The 27699-nt window shown below is 41.3% G+C and overlaps 1 protein-coding gene across 3 annotated transcripts in view; it reads left to right on the top strand.

Annotated features, from left to right (window-relative positions):
• The window catches only part of srsf11 (serine and arginine rich splicing factor 11), a 28215-nt gene extending 4862 nt beyond the window's left edge, over nucleotides 1–23353 (top strand). The window contains exons 3-13 of one of the 3 annotated variants that reach the window (XM_078407357.1): nucleotides 3031–3150; nucleotides 3466–3575; nucleotides 7036–7134; nucleotides 9179–9225; nucleotides 9705–9832; nucleotides 11095–11176; nucleotides 19819–19947; nucleotides 20094–20177; nucleotides 21014–21133; nucleotides 22145–22298; nucleotides 22467–23353. In XM_078407357.1, coding sequence (XP_078263483.1) covers nucleotides 3129–3150; nucleotides 3466–3575; nucleotides 7036–7134; nucleotides 9179–9225; nucleotides 9705–9832; nucleotides 11095–11176; nucleotides 19819–19947; nucleotides 20094–20177; nucleotides 21014–21133; nucleotides 22145–22298; nucleotides 22467–22670 — 1179 coding nt within the window. In that variant the 5' untranslated portion in view covers nucleotides 3031–3128 and the 3' untranslated portion in view covers nucleotides 22671–23353. Of the gene's footprint in view, nucleotides 1–2; nucleotides 3151–3465; nucleotides 3576–7035; nucleotides 7135–9178; nucleotides 9226–9704; nucleotides 9833–11094; nucleotides 11177–19818; nucleotides 19948–20093; nucleotides 20178–21013; nucleotides 21134–22144; nucleotides 22299–22466 lie in introns of those variants that run through there. The other 2 variants (XM_078407356.1, XM_078407355.1) reach the window with 2 other exon arrangements.
• Nucleotides 23354–27699: the final 4346 nt, after the last annotated feature.

Raw genomic sequence — 27699 nt, 5'->3', positions numbered from 1 at the left:
TGCTTGGGGATTTTGACCCTTTCCAACTTCGGTTGTACACATTAAAGCCTTTGAGTAAATTGCATTGGACCTGCATGTTAATCGTCATTGACAAATTAACCCTTGGTATATTGTCATTATTAACAACATCAGAAATGCCAAATGTTAAAGCTGCAGTGTACTTGAGAGGTTTCTGGTGACCTTGGCTGCTCTTTTTATTTCAGTGGATTACCTCTAGGCTCATAACTAACATAGGATCAAGACCATTTAAAAAAAATTGTAGGGCCCAAATGATTCTAGGTGGTTATGTTTAATTCTGCATATAAAACAATATTTTATGACTGTGGGTAACGGAATTTCGTCCAAAAGACTTGGTTTTTGCGATGACAATAAAGGTTATTCTGATTCTGATGAAATGATATCAGCATTAAGGAATTCAATAAATCATGGTCATAGTAAAAGAAACATAAAAATTAGGTGCAGGAGTAGACCATTCGGCCCTTCAAGCCATTCAATAAGATCATGGCTGATCCTCCAAAATCAGTACCCCATTCCTGCTTTTTCCCCATGTTCCTTGATTCCATTAGCCCTAGGACCTAAATCTAACTCTCTTGAAAACATCCAGTGAATTGGCCTCTACTGCCTTCTGTGGCAAAGAATTCCACAGATTCACAACACTGGATGAAACCGGTTTTTTCACCCAGACAGTAATGCACGTCTTTAATTTGTAAACAGCACCAATGGTGTATATGCAATGAGGTAGTATGTAAGAATAAACACCTTACAATAATGTTGAATGACAATTGTCTCAAAGAAATTGGAATTTACCCACCGTTATTTTTTTTTGTATGTGTTATATTTTAGTAACACATTTGTACAGCGAAACATCTGAAGACGGGTCTCGACCCGAAACATCACCCATTCCTTCTTTCCAGAGATGCTGCCTGTCCCGCTGAGTTACTCCAGCATTCTGTCTACATTTAAATTCAAACTATATCATAAAAACAGTAGTATCAAACCTGTTGAAACAAGTTCTTATTGCACAAGAACCCCCAATTAAAAGTAGAAATACCATTCCTTCGTATTTGTGGTATATTTGCAGAAATAAATGATATTGCTAGAAATTTATTATTAATGCAGTATACCAAGGGTTTTTAATGGGATAGGGTAAAAAAATATTGCTTTTTTAAAAAGTTGGTTAATCCAGCTTTTTGTGTGCTTTAGCAATGGTGGAGTTGTCTTTTTTAAATAACCATATTGTTTCATTTAAAAAAAAAACCCAGACCATCATCCAAAATAATAAATTCTTCTCTCTGTTATTTGTGTGTGTGATTTTTATAGTGGAGAAGGCAATTGCAGAGCCCCTTCCCCGATGACTGAAAAAGTGGGTCCTCTGCAGCGACAGGGGATTCTAGGCAATTTACAAAAGGCCAGCAAGCATAAGAGTCCCCATGTGTTGTCCTGTTGTAAACATTTGTTCTTGTTAACTACCTTTTCTCTTTACTGTTTCTATATTTCTAGGCTTTGATGTTATCCAGTTTAGATTTTATGAAGGAAAGAATTCAGCAGATTTAAGAGGACAGGCTAAAGGAGAAATTTGCTTAAAAGAGATAGTGTACTATAGAGTAGGTAATTTTGGCATATTCTATTTCCATTTGTAGGCATCTGGAAGTTCATTGAAACAATTACATTTATGAATCAAATTACACACCAGGAATGGCAACACAAAGCTGTGTATGCCAAAATGACTTGCTTTGTGGTATCTGCAATTACACGGTGTACTCCAAAGAACTATTCTTTAAATTTTTCTTTTGAAGCTGCAGACGTTAGTGCTTCAAACTGAATACTAACTTTAGTTTTAAAATATTTATTACACATAGAGTCCAAAAATACTTCACTGTTATGTGTAGCTTTCACCCATGCTAAATTTGATGCATTCAAGCTTATTGAAAAATAATTGGATTAGCACAAAAGCATTTCTGGTGTAGTAAAACTGCATTAAAAGCTTTTTCAAAATGTATATAACTTGAATAACAGAAAGCATACTGTTGTTTCGGCATCATGGAATTTCAACTTCTCTGGAGTACTATGCAGGGATTTTAATGTGCATGTTTTAATTTCTGTGGGATTGTAATTTGTACTGTAATGAAGATCTCAATTAATTTAGTCCAAACAAGAAACACGGTAAGCAAGTAATACCTGCAATTCCCTGCTGAGCTTGAGAAAGGACTTGCAGCATGTCAGAACTCTTATTTACTGATAGACAATGGCTGTCAGTTGTCTTTCATTCTTTTGCCTATTTTCCTTTTCCCTTTTTCTTTGTTTTCCCTCCTGTCAAATTAGTCTTTCATCTGAGTATGAACACCAAAGGTACAAATGAACTGCATAATATTATACAATCATTTAAAAGATGAGCCTTTATTGATGACAGTTGGTAGCATCAGAGTGATGTAAACAACCCAGATATCTCTATACTAAGTGCATTCTGTTAATTTTATCAGCACCACTCAGTGCAGAAAGTGGAACCATTGCCTTTGTTTAACAGTGGTTTTTCTTTTTTTGTTGTTGTGTTTTACAGTTCTTTTCCCTGGTTCAGCCAGACCTATTTACCAGGCCCTGCTGAAAATACCACCCAACAGTTTTGCCTTCTGCAGCTAATCCAGTTTCTCTTAAGTGTCCTTTACTTGTTGTATGTTTTCTTGCTGAGGTGCCACACTGTATCTTATACATGCAGTGCTGATTACTGTTATCTGTAAAGGATAGAAATGCAGTTGGTGTGTATATATATTTACCGAATGTCACTCTTGATTGTGGGGCATTGGGGCACAGTGGCAAATTAATATCTAGTAACATTGCAAAAAAAAAAAATTGGTTCACTTGCACAAAGTAGCATTTAATATATAATGAGCAGTATGTTTCAGCTTGTTCATGAATTTCTCCTGTCTAATGGTAAGTTCTAAACAAGTCATAGTGAACTTTTTCATGATTTTGGTCCCTAAATCATAAACTTTTTTTGTCTTGTGTATCTTGATTTTTCTGTGTGCTTTATAGTGAAGCAGCCGACACGAGTCGCTTGTTCATAAAACATCTTTTGAAAAGTTGAGAGCACAACCCCTGGAGAACCGACTGTGCTTGCTTACGTTTGGTTCATGACTAAAAAATCGAGTACAGGTGATAATATCTTGGCAGTGTTACGAAAAAAAAGTAGTGTGTATTGTGATATTTATTTTATTTTTTTACTATAGTATATACTGATGTGTAGATTCAGGGCAAAAAAAATCAAATTTTACGTCTATGACATTTCATTCTAACAGTTTAAAGGTTTCAGTTGTAATTAGTAAATCATAAATCTATTTTAGCAAGATTATAAGTACTTTCTACAAGCTAAGGTGCTGAAAACAGTGAGACCTTGTTTTTCTAGGTGTATGTATGTGTTCTCGCAACATCACAGAGTTTGTTCTAATGCAGATCTGAATTTTTCTACAGGAGTCATTCCTGATGAATCTAAGGCTTTGTCTCTGTTGGCGCCAGCTAATGCAGTGGCAGGTTTGCTGCCTGGAGGTGGACTTTTGCCAACACCAAATCCTCTTGCGTCAGTAAGTAAATTTCAATTTTGGGTTACGTAAAGAGAATTTATTATTGACACAGATTTCCAGGTTTTTGTGCACATTGATGTGAGCCCAGCATGTGGATATGTATAATTTATTGTATATGTTACATTGAAGACGTCTTAAACTTTGATAAATATTAACATTTACCATTGTAAACTGAATACCAACAATTATTGCCTGATATTTATAAATATTAACATTAAAGGTCATTGAGTGTCACTTAATAACCAAGCAGCAGGGCTTCAATGACCCTTTGCTTATGGAAGGTTGAATGTGGAAAGCTGATCTGGAATGTTGGAAACAAGCAGAGACAAGTAAGAGATGGATTAGAAAATAAAAATATTTCTAACAGTGGTAAATATATGATTGGAATATCTTGTAGTTGTGCACATACAATGGCAAGGTTGCAAACTAACTGATTCTGCATTAAGTACTTGCAAGATATTTGGATAGATGAACCGTGATTGGTTTGTACATTGGCTTTGTACAGTCGGGCTCTATTTAAAATCTGACAGATTTCTGAGAGTCTTGCGCAATTGCTTATAGATTTTTAAAAATGAAGGCCAAGGTTGGTCCTTGGCATGTGTCAGATAAAGGAATGGGAGAAAAATTATGTTGCTGTAGTTTTGACTGGGATATCAACAACAGTTGAAATGCTTGAAGATGACATAATCAGATCGGTTTAGTACTCTGGAGAACAAATCAGATTGGAGGAGCGATGTTCAAATGTGAAATTTCAACAAATATGGATTTGGGAGATGGCAATGTCATTGAGGAAAGAGCTAGATTGGTAACTTTGAAGGATGAGATAGAATTGAGAACTTTTGAGTGTTGCTGACGGGTTCTGTTTATTCATAATGGGGACAAGGGTTTTGGACCTGTATTCTTAAGCATGAAGAACTTGAAGTGGGTGTGAGAAGCTAGTTGAGGGCTGTGGTAAAGAGAATGTCTGTCTGGCCAACGAGCGGTGGGTTGGCTAACATGTTTTAAAACACTGATATCACACCTGATGAAGACACTGGAGCATCTGGTCCTCTCCCATCTCCGCCCCCAGATGAGACCATCAATGGATCCGCTGCAGTTCGTCAACCAGACTCGCATCAGGATGGAGAATGCCATCATCTACCTATGGAACAGAGTTCTTTCACACCTGGAGAAGCCGGATAGCACTGTGAGAATCATGTTTTTTGATTTCTCCAGTGTATTCAACACCATCCAGCCGGGGTTTCTGGGGGGCAAGCTGGAGCGCACAGGAGTGGATCACCACCTCACATCCTAGATTCTGGACTACCTCGCCAACCGACCACAGTATGTGAGGACAAAGGATCTGGTCTTGGACATGGTGGTCTGCAGCACAGGGGTTCCGCAGGGAACAGTGCTAGCGCCATTCTTGTTCACCCTGTACACTGCGGACTTCAGGCACAGCTCTGCAAACTCCTATCTACAGAAGTTCTCTGAAGACTGCCATCGTCGGCCTCATCACAGGCGACGATGACAGGGCGTACAGAGAACTGATCAAGGAGTTTGTGGGCTGGTGCCAGCGGAACGCCTCCGGATCAACGCGGGGAAAACCAGGGACGTGGTGGTAGATTTCCGCAGGCACAGCCAGGTCCCCCCCGACACCAGTGAACATCCAGGGAATGGACATCGAGAGGGTGGATTCTTATAAGTACCTGGGTGTCTACCTCAATAATAAATTGGACTGGATCAAAAACACTGATGCACTAGACAAAAAGTGTCAAAGCAGACTTTATCTGCGAAGGAGACTCGGGTCCTTAGGAGCAGGGCACTCCAAAGGACCTTCTCCAACACGGTGGTTGCATCAGCCATTTTCTATGGAGTGGTCTGCTGGAGTAGCAGCATCTCAGTGGCGGACGGGAAGAGTCTCAACAAGCTGGTCAGGAAGGCCAGCTCTGTCCTGGGGTTGCCCCCTTGACTCAGTGCAGGTGGTGGGAGAGAGGAGGATGATGGCAAAGTTAACATCGCTGCTGGACAATGACTCCCACCTCATGCAGGACACTGTCACTGAACTGAGTAGCTCCTTCAGTGACAGACTCCTTCGCCCCAAGTGCGTGAAGGAGAGATTTAGTTTTTTTTTAAAAAGATTTAAATTTAGAGATACAGTGCGGAAACAGGCCCTTCGGCCCTCTGGGTCTGCGCCGCACAGCGATCCCCGCACATTAACACTATCCTACACACACTAGGGACAATTTTTTACATTTACCCTGCCAATTAACCTACATACCTGTACGTCTTTGGAAGTCCTTAGGAGGTCCTTCCTTCCCGCTGTTGTGAGACTGCACAACCAGCACTGCTCCCAGCAGACGAGGTAATAGTTAAGGAACACACAGTAAACTGATGACAATTTATCCTTGTCTTTACTTTTATTTATAATGAATGATCTCTTGCTATCCACTTTGCTGCTGTAACACTAAATTTCCCTGGTGTGGGACGAATAAAGGAATATATTATTATTATTATTGTTTGTTTTCTTTGGTGTGCTATGCAATAGATGTTCAAATGCAGGTCAGCTAAAAGCAGTCGGACATGAATTGTTAATTTGTAATGATTGAGGTACAATAAGCACTTAATGAAGTATTTTGTTTTATAGTTCATATATAAGTAATAGGAGCAGAATTCGGCCCATCGTCTACTACACCATTCAATCGTGACTGGTCTTTCTCTCCTTCTGAACCCCATTCTCCTGCCTTTACACCTGTACTAATCAAGAATCTATGCCGTAAAATATCCATTGACTTGGCCATTCTTAATTGGTCATTCTTAAGATGGACACAAAATGCTGGATCCTTAATACAGGTTGTGCTTAATATATTAACATTCTTGATAATATATATTTAAAGGAAGAATTTAAAGCAAAATATTAATATATTGATTCGTGTAAACACTGTTGGAAGTCATTTGAAATGATAAGCTAGTAACAGGTATAAGTATTGTGTTGTACACCATACTAGATATAAAGTATTTTATATTTGCACACTCACTGATATGCTGTATTCCAGTAATAATGAAAAATACTGACTTTCAGTCTGTTAATACTTGTGAGATTGGGAGAACTTGAAATTTGTGGCATTTCGTCAAACATGTAGAATGTAATTTTTGTCTATTCAGATTCTTAATTTTGCATTTGTACTAAACTATTGGTATTCATTTGTTCATGATTTGCTTTAGAAGCAAGGCATTATATGAACAAAACCTGGAATGGTAAGGGAGATAAATTCAACTTCAAGATGGAAGGTCCTAGATTTGATTTTAATTTGGTCGTTTGAGAACAAGTAATTTGAACATGGTGTACTTTTGTAAAATGCCAAACAGAATTTTGAAGGCAAGGTTTTTTAAAGTATTGTCACAGTGCAGGCATTAAAACATAAGACTTGTTTTCACGTTTGATTTTTAATATAAACAATTATTGTTTTCTTTTAACCAGCTCACCGGTGTTCCTTTGGCTACTATCGGGAATGTTAATCCCGGCTTGGACCCTACCCTTGCTGCACTTGGACTGCCAGGAGCAACCTTAAATTCCCAGGTAAATACCATATGACAGCTGTGATAGAATAGTGTTAAATAGTTATTGTTGCTATTTTGACTTCATGTGCTATTTGGCACTTAATATTTTACAAGCTTATTTATTTGATGCCATACTGTACCGTTTTCCATAGGCTTGGCAGCTATCCATACTTTAATTGCTTTTACTTGCAGTATTTTCAATTTGGATTTTGGGCATACTTGTGGCTGTCTGCCTGCCTGTCTTTGCAATCATTCTGTATTGCGCGTCTGAAGATCATGCTGCGCCTCTAAGCTCACAGTAGAGCTCAGAGGGCCAGAAGCGTCTCCTACTCTTGTGTCCGCCAACAGCCTCAGTTACCATCAATTTCTGCCACTTTGAACTGGTACAACATGTGGGTGTCTTTCACTGGATGGGAAATGATGTATGAGATCATACTGTAGAAACACCTTATAGTGGGCAATGTGCTCATTTACGACCTTAAGTGAAAGTTTCTGCCCAATAAATATTGTTACTTTTACTCATCATTTTTGTTTTATTGGTTTATTCTGCTTTCAATTCATCTGGGGTTTTTTTTTGTTCAATTTGGTTACTATTTCCGCCCTCACTACTGTACGTTCAAGTGTTACCCATAGCATTTGCAAAATTAATGGGAGGGGAGATTACACATGTTCCAGGCTAGAATTCAGAAGAGACAACATAGCCCCGTTTTCTATTCTGTATTACTTCCCTATGGTATTATGATGAACATTTGATGACACTGCCTATATTCGCTGGAGTTTTGGAGAAAGAGGGGAGACCTTGAAACGTTCAGAATAGTGAAAGGATTGGATAGAGAGGATGTTTCCACTAGCAGGAGAGTCTAGGACTAGAGGTCATAGCCTCAAAATTAAAGAACTTTCTTTTAGGAAGATGAGGAGGAGTTTCTTTAGTCAGAGGATGGTGTATCTATGGAATTCTTTGCCTTAGAAGGCTATGGAGGCAAAGTCTGGATATATTTTAGGGAGAAATAGATTCTTGATGAGTACAGGTCGGAGGTTATGGGGAGAAGGCAGGAGAATGGGATTAGGAGGGAGAGATAGATCAGCCATGATTGAATGGCGGAGTAGACTTGATGGGCCGAATGGCCTAATTCTACTATCTCATGATCCATGGCGTGTACACCTTATATAAATTAATTGTGCCCTTTGGGAAATGCAGGAAAAAGATTAATGAAATGTGGTGGAACATGCTAAATATGAACAGTGCAATTTATTGCTGCATGCTTAAAACCTGCATGGTTAATTCGTTTATTTGATGGTGGATATGGCATAATGCAATGTTCTTCATTGTGGGTGCAACCATGGGTCTTGGGGAATCCTCACTGATATACAGTGTGGAATGTTGATAGGTGCATGTTCAGAATGTGGTTAGTGGCCAAATGCTCGTGTCACAGGGCCAGATGTGCAGGAAGGTGCCCTGAAAGGGAGGTATTATAGAACTTGGGAAGAGCGGGTGAGTGAAGGTTTTTTTTCCCCTTGTATGGTCAGTAGATGAGTGGCTTCAAGTTTCATTTCCTAAATGTTTTATTTTAAAAGCTACATTAACATAATTTGGTATTTACTCCAGTAGCCAGGACCAAATAATTTTCAAATAAGATACTGGTAGAAATTTAAAAAACATTCAGACAGACAATATATTGATTTTCATTAATTTTTTGTTTACAACTTGTGTGAAGTCCCATGTTTAAAATTACTAGAAGGAATTTGCTAAGATCAGAAGGCTGCATTTGTTAGGCTTCACCTTTTCCTTGTGAAAAGTAGTTGCACTCGGGAAAAGTTTGTGAACATTTTATCGTCACTGCTGAGCTACATAAAGTTGCAGGATGCACATTATTGGAAATGTGGTCACTAGAAGATGATTTTTTTTTTTTAAATTGCTGGTGAATGACAGATGTTTGTACTTTGATGCTCTGCCGTGGAAATGGAAGTTCTATAGTGGCATTATATTAGCACTATCTTTATCTCTAAAGTGCATTACAAATCTGCCTATCATTGTTTTGTAATGTTTAATGTTATCGTTTTAGGTTACAGCAGATCAGCTTTTAAAACTCATCACTCAAGTTGATCCAAAGTAAGTTGTATCATTTTCGCACTTTCTGTCCTTAGCAAAAATAAAATCTTTGCACATTCCAGTTCATCCAGTAAGAGATGCTCATGGGCTGCTTATTCCTCACTTATTTCAATTTTAAATGTGTAGTATAAGTTCTTGCATGGGAAAGGGGATGGAAAACATAATTCTCAAGAAAATAGCCGGTATAATGGTGTATAGAGATGAGCTGCTTTATGGCCTAGTAATCTGTCAAAATTCAATCTGCTCAAAAATGCCCAAGACATCAGTAATCTTATTCACGGCTATGAAATTAGCATCTTTTCAATTGAGTCACTGAGGTGATTGTGCAGTCCAAACACAAGCATGAAGTAGTCAAACCAGTCTTGTTATTTGGTTGCTAATAATTAACTAAGCTTCAAGGATATGCCTCCTGGCAAATATTTTTCAATTACATGAAAATTGGAAACTCATTTATTCATACGTGTGTTTTATTTCCTAAGGTTAAACCATGCTTCTGGTGCCATTGTGAGCCCAGCCCTGAAATCTGATACTTCTTCCAAAGACATAGAAGAAGCAATGAAAAGGGTTAAAGAAGCCCAGTCACTGATCTCAGCGGCCATAGAAACCGGTAATACTACTAGTTCTAATGTCTTGCTTTGAACAATGCCTAATATATAATTCCTGTGACTACATACTTTAACACGATTATTGAAAATGGACAACTTTTTCACAAACCATTAGAAATCTGAAGATCTTTAAACGTGGGAGGCAGTTAGCGAGGGAACATTTTTTAAAGGTCTAAATTCAATGTTTAATCAAAATTAAATTGTCCTAATCTTGACAACATTAAATTACCTGCTTTGTATCCAAGCAGTCTGTTAACAAACGTTAAATAAGAGGAATATTGTACTGTGACATAATTTTACTTGGAGCTCTATTTACATCGAGCTGCAATCTGTCTACTATATTGTGGTATTTTGGCAAGGTTTCCATTTAATGCATTGACAACATTTCTATACCCAATAGTTATGACTGAAGATGTTTAGTGCCATCAACTTTGCAACAGAAATGCCATTGAAAAGACCCAAAACAGAAATGTGTGGAAATGCACGGGTCAGGCTGCATCCGTATAAAGAGAAGCGGTTAACATTTCAGATTGAGGATCCTTCATTTGTTCCAGCATTTTCTGCCCTTTTGGTTTTCTGCACTCTGCCCTTCTGCACTCTTTTATATTAACTGCTGTTATATACGATCTATAAGTTGCTTTTGGTCATTTGGAGGATTTCCATTAAGTTTTAAGGGATGTCAAATTACAGTTAGTGAATTGAGGAACATTTTTTAAAGGTCTAAATTCAATGTTTAATCAAAATTAAATTAAAAGTATCATTTCCATTTTAATACAGATTTTAATTTGAGATTTAAGGTACCAGGTAATTTTTATTCATCATTACATACTTTCCCCATGATTGATAAAAGTTTCTCTCAATGGTGCAGCAACAGTATTTTGCAACAATTTCGAATGTTGCAGTGAACGTTACTGGTTTTTTACAATCCAAACCACAGTATGTTCAGGAAGTGTAGGAAAATAACTGCAGATGCTGGTTCAAATTGAAGGTATACACAAAATGCCGGAGTAACTCAGCAAGTCAGGCAGCATCTCAGGAGAGATCGAATGGGAATCTGAAGAAGGGTCTCGACCTGAAACGTCACCATTCCTTCTCTCCTGAGATGCTACCTGACCTGCTGAGTTACTCCAGCATTTTGTGTATGTGCACAGTATGTTCAGTTCATTCCACCAAAACCTGTTTGTACTTTTGACACCAGTTTCTCTCTCGCTTAAATGAATCATTGCTGTGTATATTTTTCTTAATTGTTACATTTGTTTTTCAGAAAAAAAGGATGACAAAAGGAAACATTCTAGATCACGGTCTCGTTCACGCAGGCGGCGCTCTCGTTCCCGTTCAAGGCATAGGTGAGGAATTAATATTTTTGGAAAAGGTATATAATTAAGACAAATTACTCCAAAGTAGGACAACTCAAGAGTTCTTGTGAATTGTACTGAGAATTTAATGAAGTACTTACTAGAGCAAGTGGACCCGTTGGGCCCAAACCTCTCCTGCATTGGTGCAGCACCCTGTCCTCCCCCCCCCCCCCTCTCTCCTCAACCCCCTCTCCTCTCCCTTCTCACCCTCCCCTCCTTTTAAACTTTAAAATGTGAATAACTTTAAAAATATACGACCGATTTCAATAAAACTACTTGCATTATCACTAAAGTGACGCTGGTGAGTAAGGTGGGCCTAAAATTGTCACGCTGTCGTGTACCGTTTTGGCTGAAGTTAGTCACAAACGAGATAACAAACAAGAGTTTTAGTATATAGATACATTAGTTCGAAGTCAATGAAAAGTGTCTTAAGAATGGAAAATATTTACAACAAAATTCTAATAATTAGGGGCCTGCCCAAATAGTTTTTCTTTATAAATTGTGGAAAGTGTAAAAAGGTGCAGCACAGAATACATGTCAAATTCTGTGACATAATATATGTCAAATATATCAAATCTTTATTCTCAACATATATTTTCTTTGCTCTTGTTACCCTGAAAAGTCATCATGAATCCACACTACATCGTTTCCAACAGGTTTTGAGATTCTTGATTCCTATGATGATAGTCAAATAAATAAATTAAACTTAAAAAGAAATCAAAATTGGCAGGAATTGTTAATTACAATGTAAATGATTTTGGGATCCATTCAGAAATGGATTGGCTTCTTCGTACTGTTTATTCCTAATGCAGGAATTAGAACTGATATGGGAAACTTGGTAGGACCCATTGATTGTAAATGTAATAAATAATTTTCCATGTAGTTGTATTTACTCTCCAATTTTCATTCTAAGTTGCCTGATTTTGCAACATAGAATGATCAACATGATCATTAGCTTGCATTCTTTTGTTGGCCTTCACTCATCGTTCGAATACAGTTGCTCCTCAACTTACGATGGGGTTACGTTCCGATAAACCCATCGTAAATCGAAAATATCGTAAGTCGAAAATGCATTTATATATACCCGATCACGTGATCGGAAGCGAGTTGCCGCTGCCCAGCGTAAAGTCAAAATATCGTAAGTCGAAGCATCGTAAGTTGGGTAGCATCTGTATTAGGCAATACCTGGTGATGATACGATATTGGGAAGTTCATCAATTTTGAAGACCGACTAGTTTTGACAACCTTTTCTTACTAGGTAGAAATAAAGAACTGCAGATGATGGTTAATACACAAGGACACAAAGTGCTGGAGTAATGCAGTATCCCTGGAGAACATGGATAGGTGATGTTTCGGGATGAAACAAAACCGATCCAATCTGTTCATGTGCATTTAGTCCATTATTCCTTAACATGAGTCAAGTGCTGTCAAGCACTCAGAAAACTCCTGCAACATATCCCAAGTTGATGTTATGCTTCATCTTGTATTTTGATCTCTAGTAGTTTTTCAGCAATTTGAGTAAGACTAACAAACCAATTGGCCAGATCTTTCTAGCACAAACCTGCCCACTCAACTGGTCTGGATGTGGATAACCTACCTTGCTAATCCAAAGCGTCCCGGACAAGGCCCAAGCAACAGCAGCGGGGTGTGAATGGTCCACTGACTTCTACTCTTTAAACTGCTCTGAGCTTTATCAGTCACAAAAACCTTGGCCAGAGCCTTTCTATCAAAGTTACAAGGATTTAAAAACAATTGTGAATTGAGAATCAATTAAACACAAAATAAACGTCAACTAAATCACTTTTTAAAATTACAATTACTTTGAAACAAATAAGTTGCCTTTTCCCCCATAAACCTGATGATTCCTATTAAAATCAGTTGTCTTGTGCACCTGGTGTCATGTTCAACTTGTTGAAGGATCCAAGAGTTTATTCACAGTGTATATATTGGGGAGTCTGGCAGTAGAACATTAGACATCCAATGCCTAGTATTATTTAGCAACTATTGGCCTTCGGCATTTCGGTGCACATTTAGGTTTACAATTTACTATCTTATCTGTTTCCATTGAGTAAAGTAATCTGGCTGTGCTGTCATTTCACTGTCAAGTTCATGAGCACCCTTTACAGATGCACCTCGGCTTACGATGCTTCGACTTCCGATATTTCGCCTTTACGATGGTGCAAAATTCATACACATTCATTAGAAATTGTACTTTGAATTTTGATATTTTCCCGGACTTGCAGACTGCTGCTGCCGCCCCGTTATCTCCTCGGCCCGGCCACAGGATCAACATTTACCCGCCGCTGCGGCTGCAGCAGCATCACTCAAACGGCTTCCTGGGCGCATGCACCGGTTAGCGAGGAGGCTTCTGGGAGTATTAAATGCATTTCCAACCTACGATATTTTAGGTTTACGATGGGTTTGTCGGAATGTAACGCCATCGTAAGTTGAGGAGCACCTGTATTTGGGTGTTTGGGTCAGGCTTGTCATACAGCAGGGAAACGGGCCCTTCACCCCAACTTGTCCATGCTGTCCAAGATGCCCCATCTAACTAGTTAGATAGAGCTCTTAATGATAGTAGAGTCAAGGGATATGGGGAGAAGGCAGGAACGGGGTACTGATTGTGGATGATCTGCCATGATCACGGTGAATGGTGGTGCTGGCTCGAAGGGCCGAATGGCCTACTCCTGCACCTATTGTCTATTACCTAAGCTACTCATTTGACCCTTATCCCTCTAAACATTTCTTATCTATATACCTGTCCAAGTGCCTTTTAATAATTCTTACAGTACTAGCCTCAACTATCTGCTCTGGCAGCTCGTTCCATATACCCACCCACTCTTTGAGTGGAAAAGGTTAAGTTCCTATTAAATCTTTCACCTCTCGCCTTAAATCTTGGAGTAAAAGATGTCTATACATCTCTTAGATATGCCTTGGTCTCCTGTGCTCCAGGAATAAAGCCCCAGCTTAAATCCTCTCTGCAATCTTTCCATTGAATGCCATCCTTCATATAAAAGGGTGACCAAAACTGAACACAATAGTCCAAAGGAAGACACAACGTGCTGGAGTAACTCAGCAGGTCAGCCAGCATCTTAGGAGAATGTAGTTTCAGGTTGGGGCCTTTCTTTGGACTCAATACTCATCAATGTATTGTACAACTAGAAACATAATATGCCGACTTCTATACTCGATGCCCTGACAGATGAAGGGTAATGTACGAAAAGTCTTCTTTACCACCCCTCTTACCCTGTGACACCGCTGTCAGGCAGCAGTGTACCTGTACTCCTAGATCCCTCTGCTCTACAACACTCGCCAGGGCCCTACCATTCATTGGGAGGGTATTACTCAGGTTTGACTTCCTCAAAGACAACGTACTTATCTGCATTAAACTCCATTAACTATTCCTTGGCCCAGTTGTCCGGCTGCAGCACTTCCTGATAACCGTCTTCACCATCTATGATGCCATCTACTTTAGTGGCATCTGAAACTCGCTGATTCGGTCGGGCATGTGAATTTTCAGCGGATTTACATGTTTTTTAAATACATTTTCCGTGCTTTTTGCATGATTTCAATGTTTTAACTTTGCCAAAATCGCATTTACCAATGGAGAAATCGGATTGAAGAAAAAAAGAAAATAAACATTGGGGTCCTGCTAGAGGTCGCTGGGGGTTCTGCGAGAAATGGCCACTAATCATTGAAATCCGGACAAAATTACGAGAGCCCACTTAATCCCCCTGCTTTGGAGGTCTCACTGAAAATGTGGCACCTAGGCTGGGCAAGGCAGCCAATCTCGACCTCATCGGAACTTCCATGGCCGATCGGTGGGTTGAATTTGCAACCTGCGACCGGGGCTCTGGAACTCCAGCCCAGCTGCAGCCAGCACTTCTATCCCCTTAGCTGATTTCCTTGGCCGGCCAGCAAACTCCAGAACCAAGAGTGCCAGAAAATCAGTGGTGGAACTGTAATGAGTAAATATTAAATTTGAGGTAGGTAGACACAAATGCTGGAGTAACTCAGCGGGTCAGGCAGTATCTCAGGAGAAAAGGAATGGGTCATGTTTCGGGTCGACGCCCTTCTTCAGACTGATGTCAGAGGAGGGGCCGGGACAAAGATAGGATGTCGTAGGAGACAGGAAGACAGTGGGAGAACTGGGAAGGGGAGGGGAAAGAGGGACAGAGGAACTATCTGAAGATAGAGAAGTCGATGTTCATACCACTGGGGTGTATACATTAATGACTTGGATGAAGGGATGAAAGTACCATTAGCAAATTTGCAGATGATATAAAGCTGGGTGGTAGTGTGAACTGAGGAAGATGCTATGAGGTTGCAGGGTGACTTGGACAGGTTGTGAGTGGGCAGATGCATGGCAGATGCAGTTTAATGTGGATAAGTGTGAGGTTATCCACTTTGGTGGTAAGAATAGAAAGGCAGATTATTATCTGAATGGTGTCAAGTTAGGAAACGAGGACATACAACGAGATCTGGGTGTCCTAGTGCATCAGTCACTGAAAGGAAGCATGCAGGTACAGCAGGCAGCGAAGAAAGCCAAAGGAATGTTGGCCTTCATAACAAGAGGAGTTGAGTATAGGAGCAAAGAGGTCCTTCTGCAGTTGTACAGGGCCCTAGTGAGACCGCACCTGGAGTACTGTGTGCAGTTTTGGTTTCCAAATTTGAGGAAGGATGTTCTTGCTATTGAGGGCGTGCAGCGTAGGTTAATTCCCGGAATTGCGAGACTCATATGTTGAAGGACTGGAGCGACTAGGCTTGTATACACAGGAATTTAGAAGGATGAGAGGGGATCTTATTGAAACATATAAGATTATTAAGGGATTGGACACGTTAGAGGCAGGAAACATGTTCCCAATGTTGGGGGAGTCCAGAACCAGAAGGCCACAGTTTATGGGGTAGACCATTTAGAACGGAGATGAGGAAAAACTTTTTCAGTCAGAGAGTTGTAAATCTGTGGAATTCTCTGCCTCAGAAGGCAGTGGAGGCCAATTCTCTGAATGCATTCAAGAGAGAGCTAGATAGAGCTCTTAAGGATAACGGAGTCAGGGGTATGGGGAGAATGCAGGAACGGGGTACTGATTGAGAATGATCAGCCATGATCACATTGAATGGTGGTGCTGGCTCGAATGGCCTACTCCTGCACCTATTGTCTAAACTGCGCAAGCGAAATATGAGATGCTGTTCCTCCATTTTGCGCTGGGTCTCACTATGACAATGGAGGAGGCCTATGACAGAAAGGTCAGACTGAGAGTGGGAGGGGAGTTGAAGTGCTGAGCCACCGGGAGATCAGGTTGGTTAAGGCGGACTGAGCAAATATGCTGAGCGAAACGATCGCCGAGCCTGCGTTTGGTCTCTCCAATGTAGAGAAGCTGACATCTGGAACAGCGGATCAATAGATGAGGTTGGAGGAGGTGAACATCTGCCTTACCTGGAAAGACTGGGTCCTTGGATGGAGTCAAGGGGGGCGAGGTAAAGGGACAGGTGTTGCATCTCATGCGGTTGCAGGGGAAAGTTCCTGGGGAGGGGGTGGTTTGGGTGGGAAGGGACGGGTGGACTAGGGAGTTACGGAGGGAACGGTCTGCAGAAAGGAGTGGAGATGGGAAGATGTGGCCAGTAGTGGGATCCCGTTGGAGGTGATGGAAATGTTGGAGGATAATTTGTTGTATACGACGGCTGATGGGGTGGAAGGTGAAGACAAGGGGGACTCTATCCTTGTTACGAATGGGGAGAGGGGGAGCAAGAGCGGAGCTGCGGGATATACAGGAGACCCTCGTGAGAGCCCCATCTATAATGGAAGAGGGGAACCCCCGTTTCCTATAGATTGAGGACATCTGTGATGCCATAATATGAAACACCTCATCCTGGGTGTAGACGGAGGAATTGGGAGTAGGGGATAGAGTTTTTACAGGAAACAGGGTGGAAAGATGTGTAGTCAAGATAGCTATGGGAGTCAGTAGGTTTGTAGTAGATGTCGGTCACCAGTCTGTCCTGTGATGGAGATGATGAGATCCAGAAACGGTCGAGAGATGTCGGAGATGGTCCGAGTATATTTAAAAGCAGGATGGAAATTAGTGGTGAAATTTATGAAGTCAGTGAGTTCTGCATGGGTACAAGAGGTAGCACCAAGGCAGTCGTCAATGTAGCGGAGGTCGAGTTCGGGGGTGGGGCCAGTGTACACCTGGATCAGGGATTGTTAGACGTACCCTACAAAGAGGCAGGCATAGCTAGGGCCAATGCGAGAGCCTATGCCTTGGATTTGGAGGAAGTGGGAGGAGTCAAAGGAGAAGTTGTTATGGGTAAGAACCAGCTCTGCTAGGCGGGGGAGAGTATTGGTAGATGGAGATTGGCTGGTTCTGCGGTCGAGGAAGAAACGGAGGGCTTCAATACCAACCTGGTGGGGGATGGAGGTGTAGAGTGACTAGACATCCATGGTAAAGATGAGGGAGTGGGGACCTGGAAACCGGAAGTTATTGAGACGGAGAGCATGTGAGGTGTCTTGGACACGCGTAGGGATTTGACATGGGGGGTTAGGATGGAGTCGAGGTAGGTGGAAATTCATTGGTTGGGACATGAACAGGCAGAAACAATGGGTCTGCCAGGACAGTTCTGTTTGTGGATTTTAGGGAGAAGGTAACATCGGGCCATGCGAGGCTGGGGAACGATAACGGGTTGGAGGCATTAAGAGGGCAGAGAGCCGGAATTGGTGAGATCAGTGAAAGTGTTGGTGATAAAGGTCTGGTGCTCGTCAGTGGGGTCATGGTCCAAAGATAAGTGTTGAGGGCAAGAACCAGCTCTGCTAGGCAGAGGCGAGTATTGCTAGATGGAGATTGGCTGGTTGTTTGAGGGTAAGAACCAGCTCTGCTAGGTGGAGGAGAGTATTGGTAGATGGAGATTGGCTGTGCCTGCCTCTTGGAAAGGTACGTCGAACAATCCCTGTTCCAGGCGTACACTGGCCCCATCCCTGAACTCCACCTTCACTACATTGACAACTGCATTGGTGCTACCTCTTGTACCCATGCAGAACTCACTAACTTCATAAATGTCACCACTAATTTCCATCCTACTCTTAAATATACTTGGACATCTCCCTACCTTTTCTGGATCTCACCATCTCCATCACATGAGACAGACTAGTGACTGGCATCTACTACAAACCTACTGACTCCCATAGCTATCTTGACTACACTTCTTCCCACCCGGTTTCCTGTAAAAAACTATCTCCTACTCCCAATTCCTCCGTCTGCGCCCAGGATGAGGTGTTTCATACTAGGGCATCATAGTTGTCTTCATTCTTTAGGAAACGGGGGTTTCCATCTTCCATTATAGATGAGGCTTTCACTAGGGCTCCTCTATATTCTGCAGTTCCGCTCTTGCTCCCCATTCGTAAAAAGGATAGAGTCCCCCTTGTCCTCGCGTTCCACCCCATCAGCCGTTGTATACAACAAATTATCCTCCATTTCCCTCACCTCCAACGGGATCCCACTACTGGCCACATCTTCCCATCTCCACCCCTTTCTGCTTTCCGCAGAGACCGTTCCCTCCGTAACTCCCTGGTCAAATTGTCCCAAACCACCCCCTCCCCAGGTACTTTCCGCTGCAACTGCAGGAGATGCAGCACCTGTCCCTTTACCTCCCCCCTCGACGCCATCCAATGACCCAAACGGTCTTTCCAGGTGAGGCAGAGGTTCACCTGCACTCCTCCAACCTCATCTATTGTATCCGCTGTTCCAGATGTCAACATTGGCGAGACCAAACGCAGGCTCGGCGATCGTTTTGCTCAACACCTTCGCTCAGTCTGCCTTAACCAACCTGATCTCCCGGTGGCTCAGCACTTCTACTCCCACTCCCAGTCTGACCTTTCTGTCATGGGCCTCCTCCATTGTCATAGTGAGGCCCAGTGCAAATTGGAACAGTATCTCATATTTCGCTTGGGCAGTTTACACACCAGCGGTATGAACATTGACTTTTCTAACTTCAGATAGTTCCTCTGTTGCTCTCTTTCCCCTCCCCTTCCCAGTTCTCCCACTGTCTTCCTTTTCCTCTTACATCTTATCTTTGTCCCACCCCCTCCCCTCACATCAGTCTGAAGAAGGGTCTTGACCCAAAACGTCACCCATTCCTTCTCTCCTGAGATGCTGCCTGACCTGCTGAGTTACTCCAGCATTTTGTGTCTTACCTTTGATTTAAACCAGCATCTGCAGTTATTTTCCTACAAATATTAAATTTAAGTGCAAGATTATAACTAAATTAATTAAAATAATAAAAAAATTATTAGTATACAGTGACATTCACATTTTGTAATGTGTTTTTACTTTGAAATGCACTAAAAGAGGCTTGAAACTGGTAGTTTTGTGTGTAAATTTCCCCAAAAAAATCCGTTTTTTGACCGCACTGTAGGGTGTTGGCTTAGCTCGGCTCTTTTCCTCTTTTTTTTTATACCTCATTCACATGCCTGCTGATTGTGCCTTGTACATTCTCAACGAATTCATTGATATAAAGTACAACTTTTTAGGGGCCCGGCACTGATCCCTGGGGCACACCACTAGTCATAGGCTATTAAAACATAATTGTTTTATATTTATATTATTTTTCTGAGTACTTAACAAAGTGCATTTTTATTACAGGCGTTCCAGGAGTAGATCTAGAAGACGTTCACATTCAAAGTCAAGGAGCAGGCGGCGATCACGGAGTCCAAGACGAAGAAGATCACGTTCAAGGGAGCGAAGGAGATCTCGGAGTGTATCAAAGACAAGGTTGGTTTTTTTTGCAGTTTCCTTGTCATGTTTTTTTTTAATATTACTGAATTGGTGCAGTTTTTTAAATGGCTGTGTATAGTTTAATCATGTTTTATTGTAAGCCACTTGAGCATGAATTTTGTATTTCTTGGACAATTTTCTAGGGAAAAAAAGAAAGAAGAGAAGAAAAGATCTAAAACCCCCCCGAAAAGCTATAGCACAGCCAGGCGATCACGCAGCCCCAGCAGGTATGTATGTACTTTATAGAAAGTTGTTTGTGTTTTGGAGATGTTGGTGAGGAGAAAGCATATATTTCCATTTCCTCCTTCAGTTTAGTTGGTCTCTGGTCTGTGCAGCACTTGGGAAATTGAAGCAAAGGGGCCTTGTTATTCCATACATTACCAAGAAATGTGTTACAACGGAAAACAAAATTGAGTGTTAAGTCTCCCTTTGCACTGCTATTTGGAATAGGATATTACGTCTTCAGTGCAACATGGTGTTCAGTGTGAATGTGTGGTATTTTGTCATCAAAATACAATGCTGAGAAACTATATTCTGCCCTCTGGTATCTTTCTCTTCGCTCTACCTTTTATATTTGTGCTTGGTTTGTATTCAGATTAGTATTATGATTTGATTGGATAGCATGCAAACAAAAGCGTTTCACTATACTTTGCCACACATGTCACCAATAAACCTAAACAATTTAGTGTGCTTTTAAAGAGAGCAATATTCACCAAAATACCACCTTTCATAAAGTTTGTAAAAAAAATGTGGACACCTGCTGATATCTGATTCCCATCGCTTTCTGACCTAGCTGTTAAATTCAAAATATTTTTGAAATGAGTTAATGCAGTAATACAGATGTGGAGCTGCTCAATTGAAGATTGAAGTTTACTTTTGAAACGAAACCATTGTCATTGGTTTCTTTTTTGTCTGTATTTACTTTTGCAACATTTCTCTCACAAGTGTAGCAGTTTTTAAAGCAATCTAGTTGCAAGACCATTTGATAGTTTTAAAAGTCTCATGACAACAGATGATTCAACAAATTATTGAATTTGTAATCAAGATACTTTTGCTTTGTCAGAGACAGAGAACGAGAGCGAGAAAGAGAGCGAAGACGTAGAAGAAGTAGATCAATTACCAGATCTCCAAAGAAGTCAAGATCACCTAAGCGCAAACTGTCGCGGTCACCATCTCCTCGAAGGTAATTTTTTTTTTTAAAGATCTAGACTTAAACACAGTTCTGTACAATTTATGTTAACAGTTTATCATAGCAAATTTTGGTAAAACTTGTGTAGTTTTAGATTTTGTTGTGGTCTGGGTTAACAATGGAATTGTTCATTGTCAGAAAGTACTGGATAGCAGTCATGTAAGCTGATACTTCAGTGCTGCATTATAGAAATCTTAAAATAAAACACCAATGAGAACTTTTCTCAAGAAAGGAGCACGCAAAAAGAGGGGAAACTATAGGCCGGTTAGCCTGACTTCAACGGTTGGTAATATTTTGGAGTCCATTAGCCTGCTGGTGTGGAATTCCCAAAAGGTTAATTTGCAAGTTGAATCAGTAAAGAAGGCAACTGCAATGTTGGAATTCATTTTGAGAGGACTAGAATATAAAAGTGGGGATGTAATGCTGGGGCTTTATAAGGCGCTGGTCAGACTGCCATTGGAGTATTATGAACAGTTTGGCCCCCATATCTGAGGAGAATTGTGCTGTTGTTGGAGAGGACCCAGAGGAGTTTTATGAGAATGATCCTGGGGATGATTAACAAATAATGTATTTGAAGGCTCTGGCCCTGTACTCGGAGTTTAGAAGGATGAGAGAGGATCTTATTGAAACTTACCAAAGCATGAAAGGCCTGGATAGAGTGGATGTGGAGAAGATATTTCTGCCAATGGAAGAGTCTTGGACCAGAGGGCACAGCCTCAGAATAAAAGGATGTACTATTAGAAAGGTGATGAGGAGGAACTACTTTAGTCAGAGGGTGGCAGATCTGTTGAATTCATTGCCACAGGCAACTGTGGTGGCCAAGTCATTGGGTATTTTTAAAGCGGAGATTGGCATGGTCTTGATTAGTAAGCGTGTCAAAGGTTATGGGGAGAATGGGGTTGAGAGGGAAAGATGGGGCTGAATGGTCTAATCCTGCTTCTATGCCTTATGAACTTTTAAAATTTAATTATGGGAATGTATGTTTGAGGATGATTTATTTTCCAGGCATAAGAAAGAAAAGAAGAAGGACAAAGACCGGGACCGAAGCCGTGAAGTAGAGGAAAGGGAGAGGTCGGCTAGCAAAAAGAAGAAGAGCAAAGATAAGGAGCGGGAGAAAGAGAGGGAAAAAAAAGCCGAAAGTGAGAAAGGAGATGTGAAGGTAAGTTTGGAACTATATATGGCTTTAGTTAGAAAGAGAAAAAACAACTTTAATTGTGTAACATAACATTTATATCCTTCTGTTCCATGGGGCATGTATTAAAGCAGATTGATGCTTTTTACGTGGGTTTGTTTATTCAATTTGATATGTCATTCTGCACTTGCACAGGTGACAAGAGATTATGATGAAGAGGAACAGGGATATGACAGTGAAAAAGAGAAAAAGGAAGAACAGAATGTTTCTGAATCTGGGACATCGCCAAAACTGAAAGAGTTGGTACAAGCGACTGACAAGGGAAGCACAGATATTGTGAAAGAGTCAAAAGTCAATGGTGACGATCATCATGAAGAAGATATGGACATGAGTGAATAAATTTAGTGTAATCTGATTTATATTCCTAATGTGAAGTGATTATTTTTAGCAGTGCTTTCTGTCAGAATTGAAGTGTCGCCCTTCTATTATATTTTCTACAGTAACAGAAAGTGGTGACCTTGGCACCTGCCTTCCCACGGTTTGTGAAAAATGTGTACAGATGATTTGGTTCAGGAAGTGAACTGCACTTCTTATAGCATCAGATTGGTGTGCCAGTAAGAAGCTTTTTTTTCTGAAATGTATGCAGGGATCTCCTTTGACAAGAGTAGGAACCTCAGTAATGTGTATTTTTTGTTTAAAGAGACTCAACCAATATTGATGTAGATAGTTACATATCCTATGAGCCTTGTGACTGTAGATTTGAGTTCCTGTAGTTTACTGTTTATTTGGCTTTCTTAGTTTTAAGTGACTCTGCTTTTTGTATGTATCTACGTAATAAACTACTTTGATATTCCCTGCTTTTCAACTTATCACTCGTGTATCGCTCATTGTTCACAAAGGGCATCTGCCCCAACTGGATTTGTTGTGCAACGTCATGCGAGGGGGAAAATAGTTTTCTTTACCTTGATACGGACAGATCTACCAGGTTAGCAATTTTTGGCTGCAATATGTGCCATGGTCTTGTACAGTCTATGAAGAAAATTTGTTTTACATGTAGCTTTCATAATAAAAGCTATTTTAAAGCCTGGCTCAGATCCTCATTATTTTAACTTGGAATGTGTTTGAGTCTTAAGAAGTTATTCCGTCTCTTGTAAATTTTTCCGTTCAAATGTCGCACTAGCTGTGGGGAAATATTTTAAATTAGCTATTAATCTTTGAGGGATTTTTACTTTCTGCCTCCAATCTTTTTCAGACAGCTTGAGGAGTAAAATGGCCAGACCCACAGCTGATCATTCTTTTTTTACTCCTTGGATTCCAGAAATCATGAACAGTTTGCTATGGCAGAATTTGAACCTTACTGTGACCTGTTTTGAAGAGTATATTGCCAATCTGGATCCTGTCATTGCCTCCTCGCAGGCAGAAATATTCTCCCCCGCATCTACCTGGCCAAACACTCGGTCCAGGCCTACTGTGGCATAGCTGAATTTAAGAATACTCATGGGGGACCCCATTGAAACTTACTGAATAGTTAAATAGTGTGCATGTAGAGAGGATGTTTCCACTTGTGGAGGAATCTGGGACCAGATGTGATAGCCTCAAAATTAAAGGACCATTTCTTTAGGAAGGAGAAGAAGAGGAATTTCGTTGGTCAGATGGTAGTGAATCCATGGAATTCAACGCCACACAAGACTGGAGGCCAAGTCAGTGGATATTTTTAAGACAGATAGATAGATTATTTATTGTTAGAAAATAACTGCAGATGCTGGTACAAATCAAAGGTATTCACAAAATGCTGGAGTAACTCAGCAGGTCAGGCAGCATCTCAGGAGAGAAGGAATGGGCAACGTTTCAGGTCAAGACCCTTCTTCAGTCTGATAAATTGCAGCATGACAATCACGACTCCTGAAAGGCAATTCAAATAAATTCCAAACAGAATTAGTTTCAACACCAATGAACGGGTGGTGTAGTGGTAGAGTTGCTGTCTGTACAGAGTTTGTACGTTCTCCGCATGAGTTTTCTCAGATCTTTGGTTTTCCTCCCACACTCCAAAGACGTGCAGGTTGTAAGTTAATTGGCTAGGTGTAAATGTAAATTGTCCCTGTAGGATAGCGTTGGTGTGCAGGGATTGCTGGTCAGTGCAGTCTGGGCTGAATGGCCTGTTTCTGTGCTATATCTCTAAAATGAAAACAAAAATTATGGGATGCCACAATGGATACAGTAGTCAATTTCAAGCTTGGAGAAGCAGCAGGAGATTTTAAAAGGGTGGTTGGATTGGCTGAGGCAGTCAGTTTTGGGAATGTGATGGTTTTGAATAGGGGTCAGTTTGGACCATGGGGGAAAGATACTAAATTGGAGTATGGCAGATTATTACATTATTAGGCAGGAGCGAGGGAGTGTAAATTGGGAGCAGTTGATCAAAGTTTAGGATGGCATGTTCCAGTGCCATAGGAGGAAAGATAATGATTCAGGGGTGCTTTATTATCACATATGCACTGCACAGTGAAATTCTTTTTGCATAGATCGCTCATGCACGAGTCTGTTTTGGCATCATTAACAAAAAGTCCAGTCCATGCACTTGATCCAGGTAACCACCAGCCTGCTACATGCTAGGGACAATTTACAATTTTTACCAAAGCCATTTAACCTACAACTTGTTGGCTTGGAGTGTGGGAGGAAATCCATGCAGTGTCAGGGAGAATGTAGACAATAGGTGCAGGAGTAGGCCATTTGGCCCTTCGAGCCAGCACTACCATTCAATGTGATCATGGCTGATCAATCTCAATCAGTACCCTGTTCCTGCCTTCTCCCCATACCCCCCGACTCCACTATCCTTAAGAGCCCTATCTAGCTCTCTGTACATTGGAGATAATACTACAAGTAGAGGATGCCTGGCTGTAATTTATAGGCAAGAATGAATGGAATAGTGAAGTTATTGGTTCCAATTTGGAAATGTACAGACATTGTTAGGATCAAATCTCGGTCTCTGGTAGGAATACTTTATTGTCACATGTGACTAGGCACAGTGAGATTCTTTGCTGGCATACAATGTATACTAATAGCAGCCACTTACCCGCTGACAAATTTACAAAGCACGCCGGCTCCCCCTTTGGTTCTCCCTCCCCCCCCAACAGTTCCCCCATGCCAGGTCTCATACTGTAAGGCAGCAACTCTACTGCAGTGCCACTGTACCAGCATAGCTTTGTCTGGCAGGTCATATCTTACAAACTTGATTGAGTTTTTGAGGAAATGAGGGTAGGGCAGTGGATGTGGTCTACATGGACATTGTTATGTTCCCATAACAGACTGATCCAGAAGATTAAGGTGATTCACAAAGATTTCATCGTATGGATTCAGGACAGACTTACCCATAGAAGACAGGGTTGTGATGTTATTCTGGGCTGGAGGTCTGATCATTGGAGTTCAGCTGGGATCTGTTTGCAATATATATAAGTGACAGACATAAATTTCAATGGCTTGGTTAGTAATTTTGCAGCTGACAGCAAGGTTAGCAGAGTCGACCAAGGAAGGTTGTCACAAAATGCAGCAGTAACGCAGCAGGTCAGGCAGCATCTCAGGAGCGAAGGAATGGGTGACGTTTCGGGTTGAGACCCTTCAGACTGATGATCAAATGTACACAGCGGGATACAAATTAGCTATATAAGTAGACTGAAAAAGGCAGATGGAGTTTAATCCAACCAATTGAGGTGTTGCACTTTGGGAGGGTGAATGTAAGAGTAATGCAGTTAATGGCAACAGCATTAAAGTACAAAGGGATCTGATGGTCCAAGCGTCCTGAAAGTGGCAACACAGTAGATAGTGGTAAAGAAGGCATGGTAGACAAAATGCTGGATTAAATCAGGGGGACAGGCAGCATCTCTGGAGAGAAGGAATGGGTTAAGGCCCTTCCATCAGTCTGAAGAAGGGACTCGACCCATAACGTCACCCATTCCTGCTCTCCAGAGATGTTGCCTGTCCTCCTGAGTTACTCATGCATTTTGTGTTTACCTTCGAATCAATCACAATCATACTTTATTAGCCAAGTATGTTTTGCAACATACGAGGAAGTTCATTTGCCATAGTCAGAACAATAAGCAACAGGACACACAAAATACATTTTAACATGAACATCCACCAGTGACTCCTCCGCATTCCTCACAGTTGGAAGGAGATTAAAAAGTTCAATCTCTCCCTTCTTTGTACTCTAGCGATCGGGAGCCTCTAACCTTCCGTTGACAGAACGTTGACTCCTGTAGCTGGCCTTCTACGTCGGAGCGATCAAGCTCCTGCATCCGGGGGGGGGGGTATCTCAGCCCCCCCCCACGCCAGGCGATCTACCCCGGGTCGGGGCTTGTCGAACGTCATGCAGATTGGAGCTCCCGACTTGGTCTCAACCCGAGACTGCGAGCTCCTTATGTTGAAGTGCGCTCAGATGGTAAGTCCACGCCCCGCGGGGGCTCAAAGTCAGTCCCAGGCAAGGACTCCAGCTCTGTGATGTAAGGCGGCAGAGCGACCAGAGATACAATCTGGAAAACAACCACATCTCCGGCAAGGTAAGAGATTGAAAATAACTTTCCCCGGACCACCACCACCACCCACTGTAGGCGAGGCTGCCATTGCAGCGCCATACGGTGGAATTAAACCAGCATCTGCAGTTCTTTCTTACACGGTAAATAAGACACTGTCTGCTTGCCTTCATCTGTCAGGATCAGGAATGTAAGAGTCAGGAAGCTTTATAAGACTGATTAAACCACATTGAGTATTGCAGTTCTGGTGGCCCTGTTTCAGGAAGGATGCAGAGACCTCGGAAAGGGTGCAGAAGTGATTTACCAGAATGCTACCTAAATTGTAGGGTATTCGCTACAAGTTGAATAGAACTGGTTTGTTTTCTCTAGAACACTAGAGGTTGTGGGGAGATTTGATAGAAGTATGTAAAGTTATGAGAAGTATAACTAGGTAGATAGTAAGAACCTTTTTCACCCCAGGGTGGAAATGTCAAATCTTAGAAGACAGCCTTTAGGTAAAAGTGGCAAACAATAGACAATAGGTGCAGGAGGAGGCCATTCGGCCCTTCGAGCCAGCACCGTCATTCAATGTGATCATGGCTGATCATTCTCAATCAGTACCCCGTTCCTGCCTTCTCTCCATACCCCCTGACTCCGCTATCCTTAAGAGCTCTATCCAGCTCTCTCTTGAATGTATTCAGAGAATTGGCCTCCACTGCCTTCTGAGGCAGAGAATTCCACAGATTCACAACTCTGACTGAAAAAGTTTTTCCTCATTTCCGTTCTAAATGGCCTACCCCTTATTCTTAAACTGGCCCCTTGTTCTGGACTCCCCAAACATTGGGAACATGTTTCCTGCCTCTAACGTGTCCAACCCCTTAATAATCTTATACGTTTCGATAAGATCTCCTCTCATCCTTCTAAAT

The sequence above is a fragment of the Rhinoraja longicauda genome, chromosome 11, assembly GCF_053455715.1.
Source record: "Rhinoraja longicauda isolate Sanriku21f chromosome 11, sRhiLon1.1, whole genome shotgun sequence".
NCBI classification, from domain to species: Eukaryota; Metazoa; Chordata; class Chondrichthyes; order Rajiformes; family Arhynchobatidae; genus Rhinoraja; species Rhinoraja longicauda.
The sequence above is the reverse complement of the archived record's forward strand: the minus strand, read 5'-3'. Positions and strand labels throughout refer to the sequence as shown.